At 41.1% G+C, this 17,642-nt stretch overlaps 1 protein-coding gene across 1 annotated transcript in view; it reads right to left on the reverse strand.

Annotated features, from left to right (window-relative positions):
- GRB14 (growth factor receptor bound protein 14) overlaps positions 1–15,448 on the reverse strand; it is a 74,343-nt gene extending 58,895 nt beyond the window's left edge. The window contains exons 1-2 of the mRNA XM_064451482.1: positions 15,159–15,448; positions 13,384–13,516 (exon numbers count right to left, since the gene is read on the reverse strand). Of these exons, the coding sequence (XP_064307552.1) occupies positions 13,384–13,516; positions 15,159–15,304 (279 nt within the window). The 5' untranslated portion in view covers positions 15,305–15,448. The remainder of the gene's footprint in view (positions 1–13,383; positions 13,517–15,158) is intronic.
- Between the last annotated feature and the right edge of the window lie 2,194 nt (positions 15,449–17,642).

Here is a 17,642-nt window from a genome sequence, read left to right on the forward strand (position 1 = left end):
GAGCAAATCAGACTCAACTTTTGCTTCTGTAGATAAAAAAAATTCTAGAAAATGTAAATTCATTAACGTTTATAAAAAACTTTGCTATTTTTTGTACTTGTTTTTTCTTTAAGCTAAGGCAGAAGATTATTACACAAGACCAGCATAAAGTCAGGTAAGTTATTTGTGGTACTATCTGCATTTCCTTGAGAGAGTGCTCCTGTCCGCTTGGCACAGATGGTCACTTTGTCTCTTTACTAGAAGAAGAGTCAGTTAATATGATCAATTTGACAGTGCAAACATATACAGGGTTATTTTTTGCATAAGGCCATTTGCATATGTTTGGCAAATAACTATTTTCTTTAAAACCGCCCCACAAAAGAAAGGTTTCAAAGTGACTGAGGAGTTGTCTTTCTACTCCTATAGTCCCTTATACAAAGGAATGTAACAGGTCTTATTACTCAAACAGAACATACACCCTCTTAGAGGGTTGATAATTATTAATTCCTATGCAGAAACAGTTGCGCTAGCACAGCCTATATTACCTGTAAAGCCACATATATGTTTTAACATACCTAGGAACTTTACAATGAAGTTTGAGCCATCATCATCTCTCTTCTTCTGTCTCTTCATTCAGTTATACACCTACTAAATGCTTCTGTTTTAAGAGATTAATGCACCACAAGAAAGAACCAGCACAATCCACGGTTTCAGCTCTTTCTCTTCCAGCCTTTCCACGAATGAGCCAGGCATTACAAACAACACATCATGCTGGTGCAGTTTAAGGGCAAAGCAAGATAACCCTAGACAGCAAACCCTGCACTAAAAAGCCATCTTCAAATATGTCACTTCATAGTTCTCAGCAGATCGCTGTCCTTTTGCTGGCCAAGAAACACGTACCATGCGAACACTGAACTCCTTCTTCTTAATGCTATCCTTGAATTACTTACCCATGTGTCAGCTTCCTTCTTCCCCCTGGTATAGCTATGATATAGCTGGGTCAAACTGACCCTTAAACATATTTAAGATTCTTGGATAAAAATACTCAGCAACTGTACTTTCTGACAGTCAAGATTACAGGCTGGTTGTATTAGAAAACAATTTGTTATCAAGTGTTAGTCTTCCACAGGAAAATGTGTTTAATAATACACAAAGAACCAAAGCAAAGAGAAACACAGGTTGTAGGAAGAGAGTGAGTGGACAAAGACACATACGCGGTTTCTTGGTGCCACGGCTGAATCACTGGCTTCGGTTTTGCTCTCTCCATACGTTTGTCTTCTGAAGGAGCTAGTTGCATTTGAGAAAGAGAAACCTTTCTCATGTTAGTATTTCTGTTACGCAGAAATCAACCAACAGCAGTCAGTCAAGCAAGTATGAAAGCTCCACAAACCATGTATTTTCCTCACTGTACATTGAGGCTGCTTGGACAGAATCAGTAACATGTTTTATCTCGGAGTCACACCAGTATATATTCTGTTAAGATCTTATTTAGGGGAGTTTATATGAATAATTTCCCAGGTCATGATTTCTGTATTTAGGTGAGTATAATCCCTACTTCAAAACTGTAATGCTGGGATTGTTTAGAAGAGATTAAAAGAGATTAAGGTTTGTACCAATTTATAAGCCCTGAATACACAGATTGGGAGTATTTTTTCATCACTTCTCCACAATTCCTCTACAGGAAAGGCCTAGACCTGCTCAGTCCTTTCCTCTCCACTAACTTACATACTGCTTATTCGCAGTTATCCTACAAATACCTCTCCTTTGGGCCTGAAAAGCCGAGTAGTTCCTGTTTCATAAACTCATTCAGGATTTGGGAAGTCTCTATCCCAGAAGAAAAATAACACTCAACCATGATAGTTCATCATGCAGCTGTTCCAAAGACTTCTTACTTTAGAATACCTTATGTCTTCTATATGGCTTGGTTGACACAGCAGTTACGTAAAGAATAGACTTCATAGAAAATTGGAATGTGTAAGTTTTTGCCAGCTATGGCCAAAGTGTTAACAGGAGCATTACAAGACTGACATTATCTTTCATACCTATGAGTCTTCTACCTGTTTGCCCAATGCTTCCTAAAAAAGAACAAAGCTACAAAACTCCTACCGGATACTTAACTTACTTCAAAAATTTATTAATGCTTAACCCTCAATTTTATTTAATAAGGTCCTTGTCTCATGGTCAAAAGTACAAAGGACAAAGTACAAAACTTTCTAAGAAGTAACTGAAGAGGAACCTTTTTGCAAAATTCTTTCAGCTCACTTTGATCTTATGTTAAGGAAAAAAAAAAAAAAACACCACCAAACCCCACCGCATATCCTTTTCATGGTTGCCCCTCATTTCCATGAATGAGGAGGATATTATCCTAAGATCATACTAATGAGTAGCTATGTGGGCATGGGTAAAAATGAATCTCACTACCCAGTGAGTTGCCCAGAGGATATAACATGCAAACTTCCTTTGAAAGCTCCATGTTCCAAAGTTTATTGTATTCAATAAACTTAAAATAATTTACTATTACAGAAGTGACTAATCTTGGACTAGAGCCTATCAGAATACCACCAATGAAAACATTTATCTGTGAAATATGTCTTTTTTTTTTTTTTTTTTCAGAATTATTGGTTATAAGAACCAACCAGCTGGAAGAACCAGCTTTGCTCAATTTAGAGCAGTGACTTGCTATCCAGATCACTTCAAATTGAGGAAATTATTTAAACCTTCATCTTCAGCATCACAAGCAGGACCCTCAATCTTCAACTCTCTAAATCACTTCTTTTTCCTTCTTTGAGAAGTCTAAATGACCTTGCTCTCTCCCAGGCCTATCCCAATTGAGCAATTCATATCAACCCTAGAAAATTAACATCTTAGCACAAATCTTAATACAACGCTACAGCAGAAGTAAAACAGCTTTTCAGGACAATCTGAAATTAGACAGCTGTTACCTCCTGAACAAGTTGCACACACACACCCCCACATCCCCCAATACTTGGAGAAAATATCAAAGAAGAAAATAACTTTAAAATATAACTTATTGAGAACAATCAGATATAAATATTAAGTGCAACAAGAAAAATTTCAGATATGGGAACTAAGTTAAAGTATGAAAATCAGGATATGGACACTTTCCCTTTAGCCATAATGAGTACTAGACAGAAACTAGGCAGATCCTGTCTGCTTACCAAAATGGAAGAGACTACTCCTGTATCCTAATGCTACAATGCACTGATCAGAGAGAGACTGATGTTAGAGAAAAGCCTAATAATGAAAATCACACCAGCCTGTAAAAAAAAAAAAAAAAATAAAATCTTTTCTTACCAGATTGTCTCACTTTGAATGATTATGGAGGGGTTCATATTGTAAGAACAATGGTTAAAAGCTGAACACAGCTCTAAATCTCACAGTATCAAAAAGCATAATGCAGTTTTCCATCCTTGTCAATTCTCCTCACAAACTTGTGGGATCTTAAAGCCTTGTTACACATGCTCCTAGCAAAGCTTTTCAGCCACCTATTTTTGCAATTGCTACTGATTGCCTGATTCAAGCCTGACTGAAAAGCATACTGATACCAAAGTTCTGTCAATTGAGTTATAAGAAAACCTTCACATTGCATGGGCTTACCTCCCCCTACATAGCAGTAAATTCTAGTGATTATGAGAAGAAATTCTTGCAAACTCCCAGCCTGTTTCTCAACAGTTGATGCCATTTCTGTGCCATTATGAAGTGCTTGCAGCTGTTCATAAACTCCAGGTCTTAATGTAATCAGTAACAGGAGTTATCAAAACAATACTAATATAAACAGGCTATTTATAGCCTAGAATGCACTCATTGAAAAATCCAATTCTGATCACAAGGCAATCTACTGTATCTTGTTTTCCTGCTGATACAATACCAAGTTAAGAAGCAAACAGACAGACATACCAGCATGCAGCATATGCATATGTACCAGAAATAGGCAGGAACAATCCATCAGTATCCTAATTAGAAGCACAAGCACATCTCTAAGATAACTGATATATATTTGTCTCTCGAGACTTAAGTATTAAATATAATGTACACTACTGGGCTAGGATATGAGCTGATTAGCTGCAAATGAATGTTCTGTGACTGAAACAGGAGAAAAGAAAGTTCACGCTGTTACTAGAGCAGAGAGGTCTAATTTCTTCTCCCTCTTAATTCCTCCTCCCACTACTGCCCTTCTTCGAAAATTTTCTTTGGCCTGATTAGCATTTTTTGTTCAATCTTCCCGTTTGAGGTGACTCCCATCAGGACTCTTAACATGAGACACACACTTAAGTATGCTGTCTTGAAGATTTCCCTTTATCTACATTCCCAAATTAAAGGCAGTCACAAAGGTGTGAATTTCCACCAAAGTAACAGCTTTAAACATGTTGAAGACAAACAAGAATATGCCCAGTGGTCAACTGTCATCTCCCACTTATCACTGCAGAATCTCATCACTTGCTAAAGATATATCCCATCTTGTTAATAGAAATAATCAGATGCTAGAAAGGTTTGGAATCCCTGAGCCCTGAAATCCTGAACTGGCAGCTCTATCAGTTCTTGCCTCTGCACACACCTCCCACCCCTTCACCTCCCCCTACCAAAAGAGATCAACACCAATTGTCAGTGACAGGATTCTGATGCGCTTCCGCAGCCATGCCAGCATGTTTCCTGCTATGCAAGTACCAAGCAGAAGACTACTTTTATCCTAAAGACACTCATTTAAGTAATCTGCAGATGTCAAGACACGGATATCAGTTGTCCACTACTATACTGTATGAAAAGGGTGGTGAGAAGGGTGAGACAGCTCAGGTTTATTGTCCATTTCTATACTCTGTCTTACACAAAGCAAACTTGGTCCTGAAAGCAAAGGCAAGTAAAGCATGGAAAAGATGTAAGAGGCAACTTAAAAAATGAGTCCTTTTTCTATCCTAATAGTCCCATATCCGCTTGGTCCAATTTCCATTACAGTTCCAGCTAGATCTCTTAAATAAGCTAGCACAACATAAAGATTACTAATGCAAAAAGTTAAAAAGATCATGAAGCAAAAATTGGGAAAAAATCCCAACAACCTAATCCTGTATTAGTGGCTCTGGAATTATCATGTGAAAGAAAAGTCAGTCCTCAGCTATGTACTATAAATGACTTACAAGAAGATTTATCATGAATATAAAATTGTTTTACCAGTCATAAACATTTAAGACTATTCTATATGTATGATCAACTTAATTCCACCTGGTGAAAACTAACCAAGTTTAATGTTGATGTTTATGTGGAAATATGTTTTGTTTATGTAAAATCTAAACTATTTTTATTGTGGCAACATTTACACACAGAAGTATGACAGCTATATTCCTCTTCTTGTTTCTACAGTTCTCAAGTTCTCCCAGGACCCTAGCAATAGAACGAGAGGAAACAGCTTCAAGCTGCAGCAGGGGAGGTTTAGATTGGATATTAGAAAAAATTTCTTCACTGAAAGAGTGGTCAGGCATTGGAACAGGCTGCCCAGAGAGGTGGTACAGTCGCCATCCCTGCAGGTATTTAAAAGATGTGTAAACGTGGCACTTCTGGGCATGGTTTAGGAGACGTGGTAGTGTTGGGTTGACGGTTGGACTTGATGATCCTAGAGGTCTTTTCCAACCTTAATGATTCTATGATTCTATATGAATAGATAATAAGTCTCAGAACATCAGAAATGCAAGAAGCCAAGGATATGCTAAGAACTGCACCATAACTCCTAACAGAAATTGATCCGAGTTTGAGCTCCATTCTTTAGTTAATGTCCCAACACTAAGATAACAAAGTTTTACTATGATAAAATAATAAAATTTCTGATCATCTTATGTTAGTTTAAGTACTGTAAAATGTATGGTAAACTACCTTGGTATTTTCTCCATCTGCTGCACAACTTTTAATTCAAAGGAGGTCAAAGTTGTAAACCCTCAATAAGAAATGTCTAAGTTGCCAGCTTGACAAAACCCATAGCAGTGCAGGCAATTATTTGTCATTCATCATTGACTACTGTCATCTCATTGAATACTGCACAACTATTAAATTGTTTACATTACAAAACACAGCAGAGCATTAAATAAAGCAGGCGTTTACAATACTGGTCAATGACATGACAAAAGTAGACCAGAACAGGACCACTGAGGTTTTATAAGACCAGAAAAGAAAGTTGAGGAAAAACCAAATGGAGAAAACCCACAAGAAATACAAAAATATGTAAGGCTCGGTCTCATTTTTACCTGGTTTAAAATGAAAACTGCTCTGACAACAAAAAGAGAAAATGATCTATGGAGCTCTCACACACATGCAGACATGAACTTTAATTCTAAATGTACATGCTTAAAACCACTATCATTTAACTCTTTTAAGACAGTAAAAAACTGTCCTTTGGGGAATAGAAAAGCTGTTAATGCTTTGGGAGGAGTACTGCTTCAAAAACAACAGAATTCGGGTCTTCTAATTTAATAATGCCTTTAAACAGCAATCCACATAATTCCCCCCATATGAATCATTACATTAATCTAGTATAAATGATACAAATTATGAATGTTACTAAACACTATTCTGATTAAGCTAGACTGTGTGTTCCTGGAAGTCAGATGGGAACGTTTATCTGTTTTGATCGAAAGACAGTTCAGAATACTATTGACATCTTCCCTTTATGGACCGCTGTCTGTTGTTATAATACTGATGTATGTCTTGCATGCCCCACTTATCACTGTATCACTTACTGACAATGCCACCAATGAGAAGCCACCTGGAAAAAGATCTGTCAATAAAATATTTAATCATGGATCCATCTATCAGGTATGGAGCTGCTACAAAATGGCCTAAACTCAGTTCTCCGGTCTAACCCTAAACAAATACACCCCTCCCTGGGAACAATTATGAATAAGGACAGTGTTCGTGTCTATCACAATTCATTCCCTTCTGAAAACTTTGAGGATTCAAGCTCCATTCATCAGAATTTAACCTTTTAAAGCCAAACTCATCAAAACTGAGTTATCAAAAATGATTTGGCAACATCAGAGCAGAAGTTCCCTGCAGTTTCAGCTGGCTTTAACTGTCAAGTCTCTTGGATATTCAAAGAAATTGAGACTGTCTTTATAACTGTCTGCTCTAGCCACCTCGTAATTACATAGCACTATAGAGGTGTCATGGGATCAAAATACCAGGTAGTCAACTCAAAATTCAAGAGATGAATATTCAAGAACTGCTTTTTGGAGAACGAACGTTTCCTAATTTACAGAGAAGGTTTTCTACACAAAGAATTAGATCTACTGCAATGTACCGGAGGTTTCTTGTTCCAAATATAACTTTGCAAACGGCACAGAAGTGGCAGTTCCTTAAATTGAGAAAACAGTCCTAACAGAAAAGATAAGAAACATCAGTTTTGACTTTCAGGCTGATGGTTAAATCAAAACAATCAAAAGTATAATGAAAATCATTCCAATTTGACAAATATTGGCAAAATGTCTACCAGCATCTTTGACAGTACTGATGAATATTTTATACAACTACAAACAGTAAAAATTCAAGCCGAACATTTGCCCGATGTAAGTGAATTAAACAACGAGCTTGCAGGGCCAATATCTTAGTAACTAGAAAAGTTAGAGTGACCTTGTCTTCTGCACATTATAAAGGAAGAACAAAATGCATGCTATTTTTGTGAAGTTAGAATGTTCAGAGTCTTTGCTTGGATTGTTTGTGGACAGCAACAAAGTACAAGGTTAATTTATAATAACATTGAGGGCTGACAGAAAGCAATTTCTTTTTTCTATATTGAAGATACACTGATGAATAAACCATTGTAAAGATTATAAAGTAAAATAAAAAAGAAAAAGAAAAGACACAAACAGGTGATTATTCTGAACTCTCCCCAGGTTTATGTATCAGACTGCTTGTGCTAGGCCACCTCAATATAAACCAGGCGATATCCCTTATTGCCAAAATGAGAAATTGTTCAAATCCGCCTCCTGATTTTTACCTATACAGACCTGTGACTTTCTGCCACAGTGTTAGGGTGACTGGCCAAAGCACAAAGCTACATGGATTAAACCAGCAAGTTTTAATAGGGCTCTAAATAATTTTAATCTAATGGAATAGCAAAAATCTTTCCTTGGTGAGAGGGTACAGCCACTTAAATGAAGAACAGGTCACAGAAGCTGCAGCAGAACACCACCAGATAGGACACCACAAAAAGGAGTCCCACTGAATCAAGTCTTATATTAGAGGCTTCATGTAAAAACCTTCAGCTCTCTACATTGGTTCTTATAGGATGTTTTTTCTGTTAATCTGTAAAGCGGTTGGAAAGACTTTCCTTTCCCTTCTGCCTTTCAAACTCTCAGTCTTTTTTTGTGTAATTTAAGGGGAAGACATGGGACAAACAAGTATATGTTTAGGAGCTGGAAGGAAAAAAGATTGAGAGCTGGTAAAGGAGGTTACGTGCAATGCTCTCCAACCTGGAAAGAAATTTGGCAAGAAAAGACAGACCGGAATTAAAGAGTAAATTTAACTAATTTATCTTTTGGTTGGAAAAGATATTTCAACCCTTGGAAACTGCTTGCAAATTGATGAATTATCACATTTCAGTAAAATAACCTTTCATTTTTGCAGTGTTTAAAAGTCAAGAGAAAACAGGTATTTCAGCAAAAAAATCCATCATGAAAAAGTCAAAGTACCAGATACTCAGCCATTTATGCCTGCTAACAGAATTACACGCAAAATTTTGAAGAGAGAGGTTTCAAGTGGGTACACTAAAAGACCCTTACCTATAGCTGTAAAAAAAATAAACAGTACTCCAATCACAACAGTCAATGCTCAATGTTATTCATTAACTTAGAATAGCACACATTTAAAGAAACATCTGCTCTGTCATAAACTTCCTCTCAATTCTTCTTTGCCAAAGAGCTTTACATTAAAATCTTTGTTAATGCAAAAAGGTAAGTGACGTTCCGCTACTATCAAATGTGTGTTTGAGGTGCCTCTATACTATTGATTTCCTGGAAAGAACATTGTGGGAGAATATTTGGATTCTAAATTATAAAAATATCTATTTGTTTAGAACATCAAGAAAGACAAAAGAGGCAAGATAAAATTCCAAAGGTTTGAGTGTTCTTCACCTTGAGATTTACTTGAGTTTTATTTTTGCACTTCTAATTTAATTTAAAGAAACAAGGCACTAATTACCTTGAACTACTTTTGTGATGAAACACTTTTTGGCTTATCCTTGAGCAGGGCAAGAACTGTCACTTCAGTGCAAATGATTCAGGTTTTGTTTTCAGAAATACTTGAAAACTAAGCTTTTACAAAACTATAGTAACCTCTTTTCAGTTCATTTGACCAAAGAAAACCAAGAGCATACTAAAGAACAGAACATGTTTTCTTACAGTTAAGATTTTTCCCTACTAATATCCATTTTGATCATAATTAGAGACAAAAGTACAAAATGTTTTATATATTCAGTTCCTTGTCACTTCTTAGAGGACACAGACTCGGAGACACGATTTGATTTTCCACACAAGTTCACATTCTCCACCTCATAACAGCAAATGATCGATTCCTCAGAAGAAGGCAACATTTCCCACCATGAACCTGTATGACCATGCTGTGTTGGACATGAGGGGAAAGCTGGGTTTCTTTGCCTTTTCAGGTAAAAGCCTTCCACCCTGAAGCATACAATTCAGCTTATCCAAACGTATATATAACGCTATTCATGCCAAAAGCACCCAAATCCCTCCTACATTTCTTCCAAGGATACCAAACTTGATGATTTCTTACAGAACGCATTATGCAATCCACAAAGTCATCTTGCCATCCATACGTTCAGCTGTTGATTTCACCTCCATGTTATTCCCTTGAGGATGAGGATGTTAAATACATAATCCCATTCCCACTTGTGAAACATCTCAGAGTTCCACCTTCCCCAAACACAGGTGTGATACCGTAACATCAGCTGCACAGGATGACCTCCATGAAATGCTCCACCGACAACAGGTCATCTGAGGCACAAGGCTGCATGTTCTCAGGAGCTCAATGCAGGCCTGTTCCTTCCATTCTCCCAGCTCCCAGTCCTCCCTCTAGGATAACAGAAGTTGTCACTATACCGACTCTATACTTTTACTCCGTATTTTGATGCCCATCATTCCCCTTCCCTTCATTTTCTAAATTAAATGAGAAAAAAATAGTCAAGGTTGCCTCTTAAAGAAAGTTTGTTCTAGTTATTGTTAAAGTGTCGTGATTGAGTCTGTGAGGATATAACAGAAAACTCTTCCAAACTGCAGGGGGGGGAAGGAGATGGACAGCTGTGCTGATGAGGCAGACCAAAAAATGTTCAGACACACAGATGTCCTACTTCCCAAGCACAGACGCAACACACTGTTAAGCTATGTGGCTTTTACCAATTTGCTTTTATAAACTTATTTCCACTAAGTCAACCCCACAAACAGACATGCTGTTCAAGTACCATGTTCAATGTTTTGAAAAGCTTATGATAAAAGATCATCAGAAGACAGTAAGAACTTCAGCTTAGAAAAACAAGAATTCAAAATAATGTTAATAATCTATTCAGAAGAGGAAAGATTTCAAATGTCACAGGTGCTATGAATAAGAAAATAGATTATTTGTGACAACTTCTTTTTTTCCCTGGAAGTAGAAAAATCTTTTCTGGAGAGAAAAACAAGACAGAAGAGGCATAACTTTTTCTTTTAGAAACACCTATTTTGATAATAGTTATCTACTAGACATAAGTAGAAAGTCACTCTGTAATTTTTCTTTTTTATGCCTGAAATTAAAAACACAGCAGAAAAAGAAACTGAATCAGAAAGCAAGCAATCTAAAAGAAGAATCACTAAAAACATATGTAGATCATCAGAGAAACAACAGAAAAAATTCTGGCAGCTGTCAACACTAAAAAAAAAAAGCGCTTAAGTGTAGCTGGTTTCTCTTAAGTCTTAGGAAACTATCAAACTGTAATAGTACTATTCATGACCTTGGAGGCTATATTCAATGAGATCTTTGTATATGGATTAGGTCTTTGCAGACAGAGCTGCTACAAAGTTGGCAAAATAAGAACATGGGGTGGAAACATGACATTTCCAAGCACAGCCTTTGTGGGAAGTCCAGGTCACAGCCAGTTCACCTCTCTTTGCACACCTGCTCAGCATTCCCTCTCTCTCCTTTTTAAACCCAAGTAATTTTATAAACATATTAGAAGACTTCAACCTGAATTTCAAAGATAAAACTTTTACTCAACCATTGCCATTTGGCCTTAACCTTTAATAACCTGAGATGAAGAACATAACAAGTCATGCTGAGTCTGACAAAAGGTCTGCTTAGCCCAATACCATTTCTCCTGTAGTGGCTGTAAACAGATACGTAGGTGAAAGGCTTTTTGACAGAAACCCTGGTCTTGTTAAAATGCCTCCAGAAAATAACAGTAAGACTCCTCTCAATTTTTCTGGTAACTGGAAAATGGATCAGGCCCTCCATTCACACTATTATTATTTTAGCTCACTTCTGTCAGTAAACCAGTTCTTGTTGATCCTGCTTTTACCAGAGAAAGCATTAAATTCTTAAATGGAAAACCATGAGAAATGTAAGGACTGGTGAGCAGAAAGTGTCACAAAAGGTAGAAGAGCCTTTAAGAAGAAACAGAAGTGAAATCAGTGAAGCTATGAACTTCAGCTTCTGAGAGACTGAAGCTAACACTTAGCTGGCTTAACTGATCAAGCTAGTCGGTAATTTTAAACATGACAGGCCACAAAAGCAGATAGTTGACCTTTGTGTGTTAAATCATGCTTGGGAAATCTACTTTCCAGTTGCAAGCACAGATTACCACAATGAGTGCAATTTAAGTCAGCAACATGAGTAATTTAAACTAATTTTTCTAAACGTGACTTCTAGTCCTTATTTCTGAAAGGTAATGTTATCAGTTCAGAGTTTTTCCTGCCTCTCCAGAAACAGTCAATGCTTCCACCTTGCCCAAGCACAAAGCTAGCACAATTTTACCCCACTGCATTAGCAGCACTTAGATCAACACTGACCAGAATGCCTCAGATTAGTATTGCTGTTGTAGGAAAGAACTAAAAGCAGTAAAAGTAGTCCAGAAAGACACCATAGCTATTTTTAGAGAACATGCAAAATGCGGCAAGATAGAATCAGTGCAGTTTCCCAGGCACATACGTGTTTTTCACTGGAGAAGGGGGAAGAACATTCCTCCTTAAGGTGCCAGCCAAGACTTCGTTACTGAAGTTCTCTGACAGATGCACAGAAACAGCCATGGCTGGCCAGCTTCAGAAAATTAATACAAGAAACTTCAACTTTCAGACAATTTCTTAGTGCAAAGTTAAAAACTGCATAAGCAGCAGCAGTGTAAGTTCTAACACCTCCAATAACACCCCTAAAACTATTAAGACAGGGATCTCACAGACCACCAGAAAAGAGAATGTGAAGGAAGTAGCACCCTTAATCCCACAGGTGTTCCTTGTCAGAGCTCTCTCCAGTGTCAGGAAATGAAAAGAGAAATGAGACAGGTAAGCTTTCAAAGAGTGAAACAGATCTTAGACACCAGTGACCTCCATTAATTGGAGACTCTTCCTCTCTAACCTCACCTCTACTCCTGCTCAGGATGACAAATAGAGTACTAAGACAGAGCACTGCCAGGTCTGTCTGCCCACTCAGAATTTCCCTTGGCTTAACAGTTTAAGGTATTTATGGGAAGATAGTTGCCCAGAGAGGGGGTAGATTCCCCATCCCTAGAAACATTCAAGGCCAGGTTGGACGGGGCTCTGAGCAACGTGCTCTAGTTGAAGATGTCCCCGCTCACTGCAGGGGGGTTGGACTAGATGACCTCTAAAGGTCCCTTCCAACCCAAAACATTCTACGATAGTAACATCAACCACACACAGATAAACAAACATCCTATAAAATATAGCCATGAACACAGCATTTGCTCCTTCCCCGTCAATTTCAGTTTCATTCAATTATCCCAGCAAAATCAGACCTCCAGACAAAAGAAGCTGCTCAGTGACTGTTAAAACCCTCCGTGTTACAGCACTGATGACAGTAATTGGAGGTGGGAAGGAAGGTAAGAAAGAAATAAATTAACTTCTCATTTAAGGACAGAAAGTACTGCCTGCCTGCCCCTGGTTTTGCTTCACACGAAAAATCTGCACAGTCACATGTAGACTCTGTGAAAGAACAGTCACGTCTTAAGTCACAGATTCTGAAACCTCATTTTCTACAATCATCGATGACCTACAGAGAAAATTTCACCAAATTACAGAAATATGGAACACCTTTATTAGAAAAATAACTTAATAGGTAACTGGGCTTTTCCTCAAGCTTTCAAGAAACCAATTTAGAATTTGTCAAATAATAATTTATAAATCTTACCTGCTTTTTTCTTGAAGTTGCCTTGGGCAACAGACTGGCTGACAAAACTGATGTAAACGGAGAGCAACACAGCTCGGGAAAAGGATTTGGAATTGATGGGATCTCCAAAATATTGTCATCTTTCTTTTTTCTCCTATTTCAACAAAATACATAATATCAAGCAATAACTGTAACAAATGCTGGTACAATTGCAATATCCAACCACAATGCATGAAATAATTCTGCACTAAGACCATGATACTTCCTGGTTGCAGCAATTAGCTTTTTTTGTGCAGTTATTTTTTTAATCGATAGGCTGAATCTATTAACATACAGTGCTTAACACTACTTGAAAGCAATCCAAGTATTCAGCTCTGAATATAAAGTTGTTTGAATATGTGTCTTTGCAGAGTAAGAACACAGATATATTTATATTGGCTCCTAAAGACATCAGTAAATATTTTGTTGTCCCTGTGTTCATGCCATTCCCTATGTACACATATTACAACAGTGGATGCATGTAACTTCTCAGTAACACTTCCTGAGTACACCACAACTGTATTTTAAACAAATGGAAACTTTTTTCCCCAGAATCAGGAGTCAAAGTGACTGACAAGGCTGAATAGTGCAAAGCAATACACTCATTTCAGTTATCAGTTACTTTTGTACTTGAATCTCCATAGCTCCATCACAAAATAAATGTCTCGGTCGTTTCTGGCTACTTAAATCTGATTGTGTCGCAAATATCACCGAGCAGCATTTGTAATAGGGAAGATAACCACTACCGTGCTTGCTCAGTAGAGCTCAGTTACACACTGGTTTAAAGTATCACATTAATGAAGTGGCTGTTTAGACTGCTGAGGACATTGCAGCCCATGGATTTCTCACATAAAATATTGAACAGCACTTTGTTTGTCTGCTTGATTTCATTTGGAGAGCAGTACCCAGAGCACCCCAACTATTAGGGTCTACCAACATATCATTAGATTATTCTACGCGTGTGAGCTGATGGCTCCAAGCTTAATATTTAACTTTATTACCTTCATTATTACCGTTCCAGATTTCACATACTAATTGGTACAAAGTGGCAAAAACCATCATAGTAAGGTAACAATGAAGAATAAAGGTGCTCTACTTGATGGAAATCCTCACCGAGCATTAAAGTGATATTTAGCATTAAGAAGGAGAGAAAAACCCTGTATGCAGTATTTTCAGATTTTCTAAACTTCGGTCTACCAAAACTGTTCAGACGCTTCAAGAAAAACCTAGCTCACCGCTTCCTTTACTAAGAATAGAGACCAATGCCTTTAAGAACAGCCCGAGAGGTAACAAATGCAGGGCGCACATCGCTGACAGCAATTACAGCGGCATCGCTAGCGGTGAAGCAGCGGTTTATCTCACGAACAGAGAGGCACTGCAACGAGAAAGTAGTGGCTCGGTTCGCTTTGGCAAGGCAGGCTCGGCAACGGCGGCTCTTTTCCACCTCACACTGGGAAACCTCTAAAGAAAAAGGGAGGGGGGAAGAGAGGCATCCGCAGCGGAGTGAAGTGTCTGCGCGGCCGGGAAACAACTTCGGAGTTCCCGGGCGGTGCGGGCCGGCCTCGGGCCCGGCGGCGGGCCCGGCCGCCCCCTCCTGCCGCTTCGCCCCCTCCCCGAGCTGCCGCCGCGGGGCAGAGCGCTCCCGCCCAGGCCCCGCGCTCCCGCCCGCAGGGCGCCGGCCGGCCCCTAGACGGCAGCAGGCGGGCCCTCGAGGGAGCGGGCAGGGCTGGCGGCGCCCGCCCGGGCTCCGGCCTTACCTGTCGGGGGGCGAGGGCGGCGGGTCGCCCCCGGGTTGCCGGGGAAGCGGGCAGAGGGAGCCCGCCGCGCCGCGGGGGCCGCCGCCTCCCGCGGGCTCCGCCGCCCGCCCCGCGCCGCGCTCCACATCGGGCAGCGGGGCGGCCATCGGCGGCGGCGACGTCCTGGCTGGGCGGCCGCCCGCGCGCGGAGCGCCTCGGCGAGCGGCCCCGGCGATGCCGGGCGCCTCGGGCGGAGGCTGCTCTCCGCTCCCGCTGCGGAGGAGGGGGGAGGCGGGGGAAGCGCCGCCCGGGCGGCGAGCGGCACCGAACGCCTTCCCTGGCACACGTGCGCGGGCGGCGGTGGGGGCGGGCGGCCGCCGGCTCCACCGTGCGACGGGGAGGCAGCGCGGGGCGGGCGGGGGCCGAGCCGTACCCTGCCGGCGGCCTCCTCCACGCCGGGCCGGGCCTGGGGGGGGAGCCCTTCGCCCCGCTGCCTGGCGGCGAGGCGGGCCCCGGCAGGTGCGCGGCGCCGGGACCCGAAACAGCGGTGCCGCTCGGGGCGTGGGGTCGGGGCGGCTGAGGAGGGAGGGCGCCGCCGTTCGTCTCCTCAGGACGCGGCGCGGGGCCGCCCCGCCGAGCGGCCGCCAGCAGACCGCGGGCGCTGCCCCGATGTGTGCCTCGGCCCCTTGTCCTGAGCGGAGCTTGACGCTCCGCGGGCCGGGCGACTAGCCGCCTGCCCCGGCAGCGCCGGCCCTCGGCGCAGCGGTGGGCAACAGGGCCCAAGCGCGCACCGCCGGCCGGCGGGCCGGGCTGGCACTGGTCTGAGCGCCCGGCAAATCATTACTTAGGCTGCCCCATCCCTCCGCGAGGTCGGGAAGTCATGGTTGTGCCTTGGAGAAATAAGGAATGGCCGAGGCTAGGGGACAGACCCACTACCTTTGTGCCAAGCGAGCGAGCAGCTGGCGGGGAGGCTGGCTTCCCGCCGGGCCCAGGGCTCGCGGTCGGCCACAGCGCCGGTGGGAGCGGGAAGGGGAAAGGTGCTTTTCTCGTGCCTTGGGCTCCTCCCCAGCAACCTGTGCCGCTGGGGAAGCCGGCTTCTGCTCAGCTCTGCGTGCACAGAATCCTGTGGGGCAATTCCATGGCCGTCTTTGTCGGCGTTCATCCTATTGCAAAATAAAAATGCCCCCTCTGTGTATGAAGAACGATTTGACGGCACCAAGCAGGGTGGGTAAAATCGTGTAAGTCAGTCAATGTGATAGAAAGTCAAATAATTAAAGCCCAGCCCCTGGTAGAAACAGCTGTATGTAGAACCCTTCTGACTGTATTTGCTGTACTCGGACAGTAACTGAGATGTCAGGCTGGTGAAAATACAGAATGTTTTGGGACACGCGTGCTTTGCTGTTTTCCTGACCCCACCGAAGAAATCCTCACACACAAGCCAAAATTTCAATTCTGGAGAAAGATTTTTCTGACATAGAAGCCATACTCACAGTTTTCATTTTGGCTGAGTCACAGGTGATTTTGCAGGCCGTTTATTTTCGATGAAATGAAGGATTCCTTGTCCTCTGAACAGCTCATTCTCTGTTATGCTGACAGCAGAAGTGCAAGTCCGAGTTAATTAACAATTCCTATATACAGGGACTGGCAAACATATCTGGAATTTTACAGTGTCAGATGATTGACTGTATTTGCTTGTTGCTTGCAAACAGCTATCCTTTTACACAGTTGCACAGACCAGACCACTGTTTTTTGCCTGATTGATTCACTGGCATAAATGTGGCACGTTAAACCCCACTGTCTTCGAAAGAATAGAAGGAAGGTCAGCTGGTGCTATAGGTAGAAAACTGGTCAGGAAGAGATTAAAACCTTCAAGTGGCAATTGTATGCTGATGCTAATCAGCATTTTAAAAGTTCAGCCACAAAAAAAACTATTTTGACTTTTCCCCCAGTCTGTGCAACTTGTTACATAGCTACAACCTGACATACATGGTACATTTTTTGTGTCTTTGGCTTAGTCATGTAATTGTTTTAAAATGGCAGGTTTTAAAAACACAGGAGGAATATTAGTAAATAAATTAAATAATTCAGTGTTTCAAAATAACTTTGCTAGGATTCTAATGAGTCATGACAGCAAAAATGCCACTTGTAGGAAAGATCAATAAAAATGTAATGCTATTGTAATTTCACTTGAATGTAGTAATTTAAGAAACAAATTGACTTAAACAATTTTTGTTTCTACTTCTCATAGTCTGTCCTGATGCTTCCTGCATTCAGTGTGTTCTGTGGAAATAGCATTGTATGAGAAAAATACAGTCATTGGAAAACTGAGGAACAAAAAGACCTACATGACTGTTCCAGTGTAGCATTGGAAGTGTTGCATATGTGCAAATGTGAAATTAAAGTTTCTCCTGTGTCGTGGTTTAGCCCCAGTCAGCAACCAAGCCCCACACAGCCACTCCCTCCCTCCCAATGGGATGGGGGAGATAATCAGAAGAGTGAAAGGGA

Source organism: Phalacrocorax carbo, chromosome 5 (assembly GCF_963921805.1).
Source record: "Phalacrocorax carbo chromosome 5, bPhaCar2.1, whole genome shotgun sequence".
Taxonomy (NCBI): Eukaryota; Metazoa; Chordata; class Aves; order Suliformes; family Phalacrocoracidae; genus Phalacrocorax; species Phalacrocorax carbo.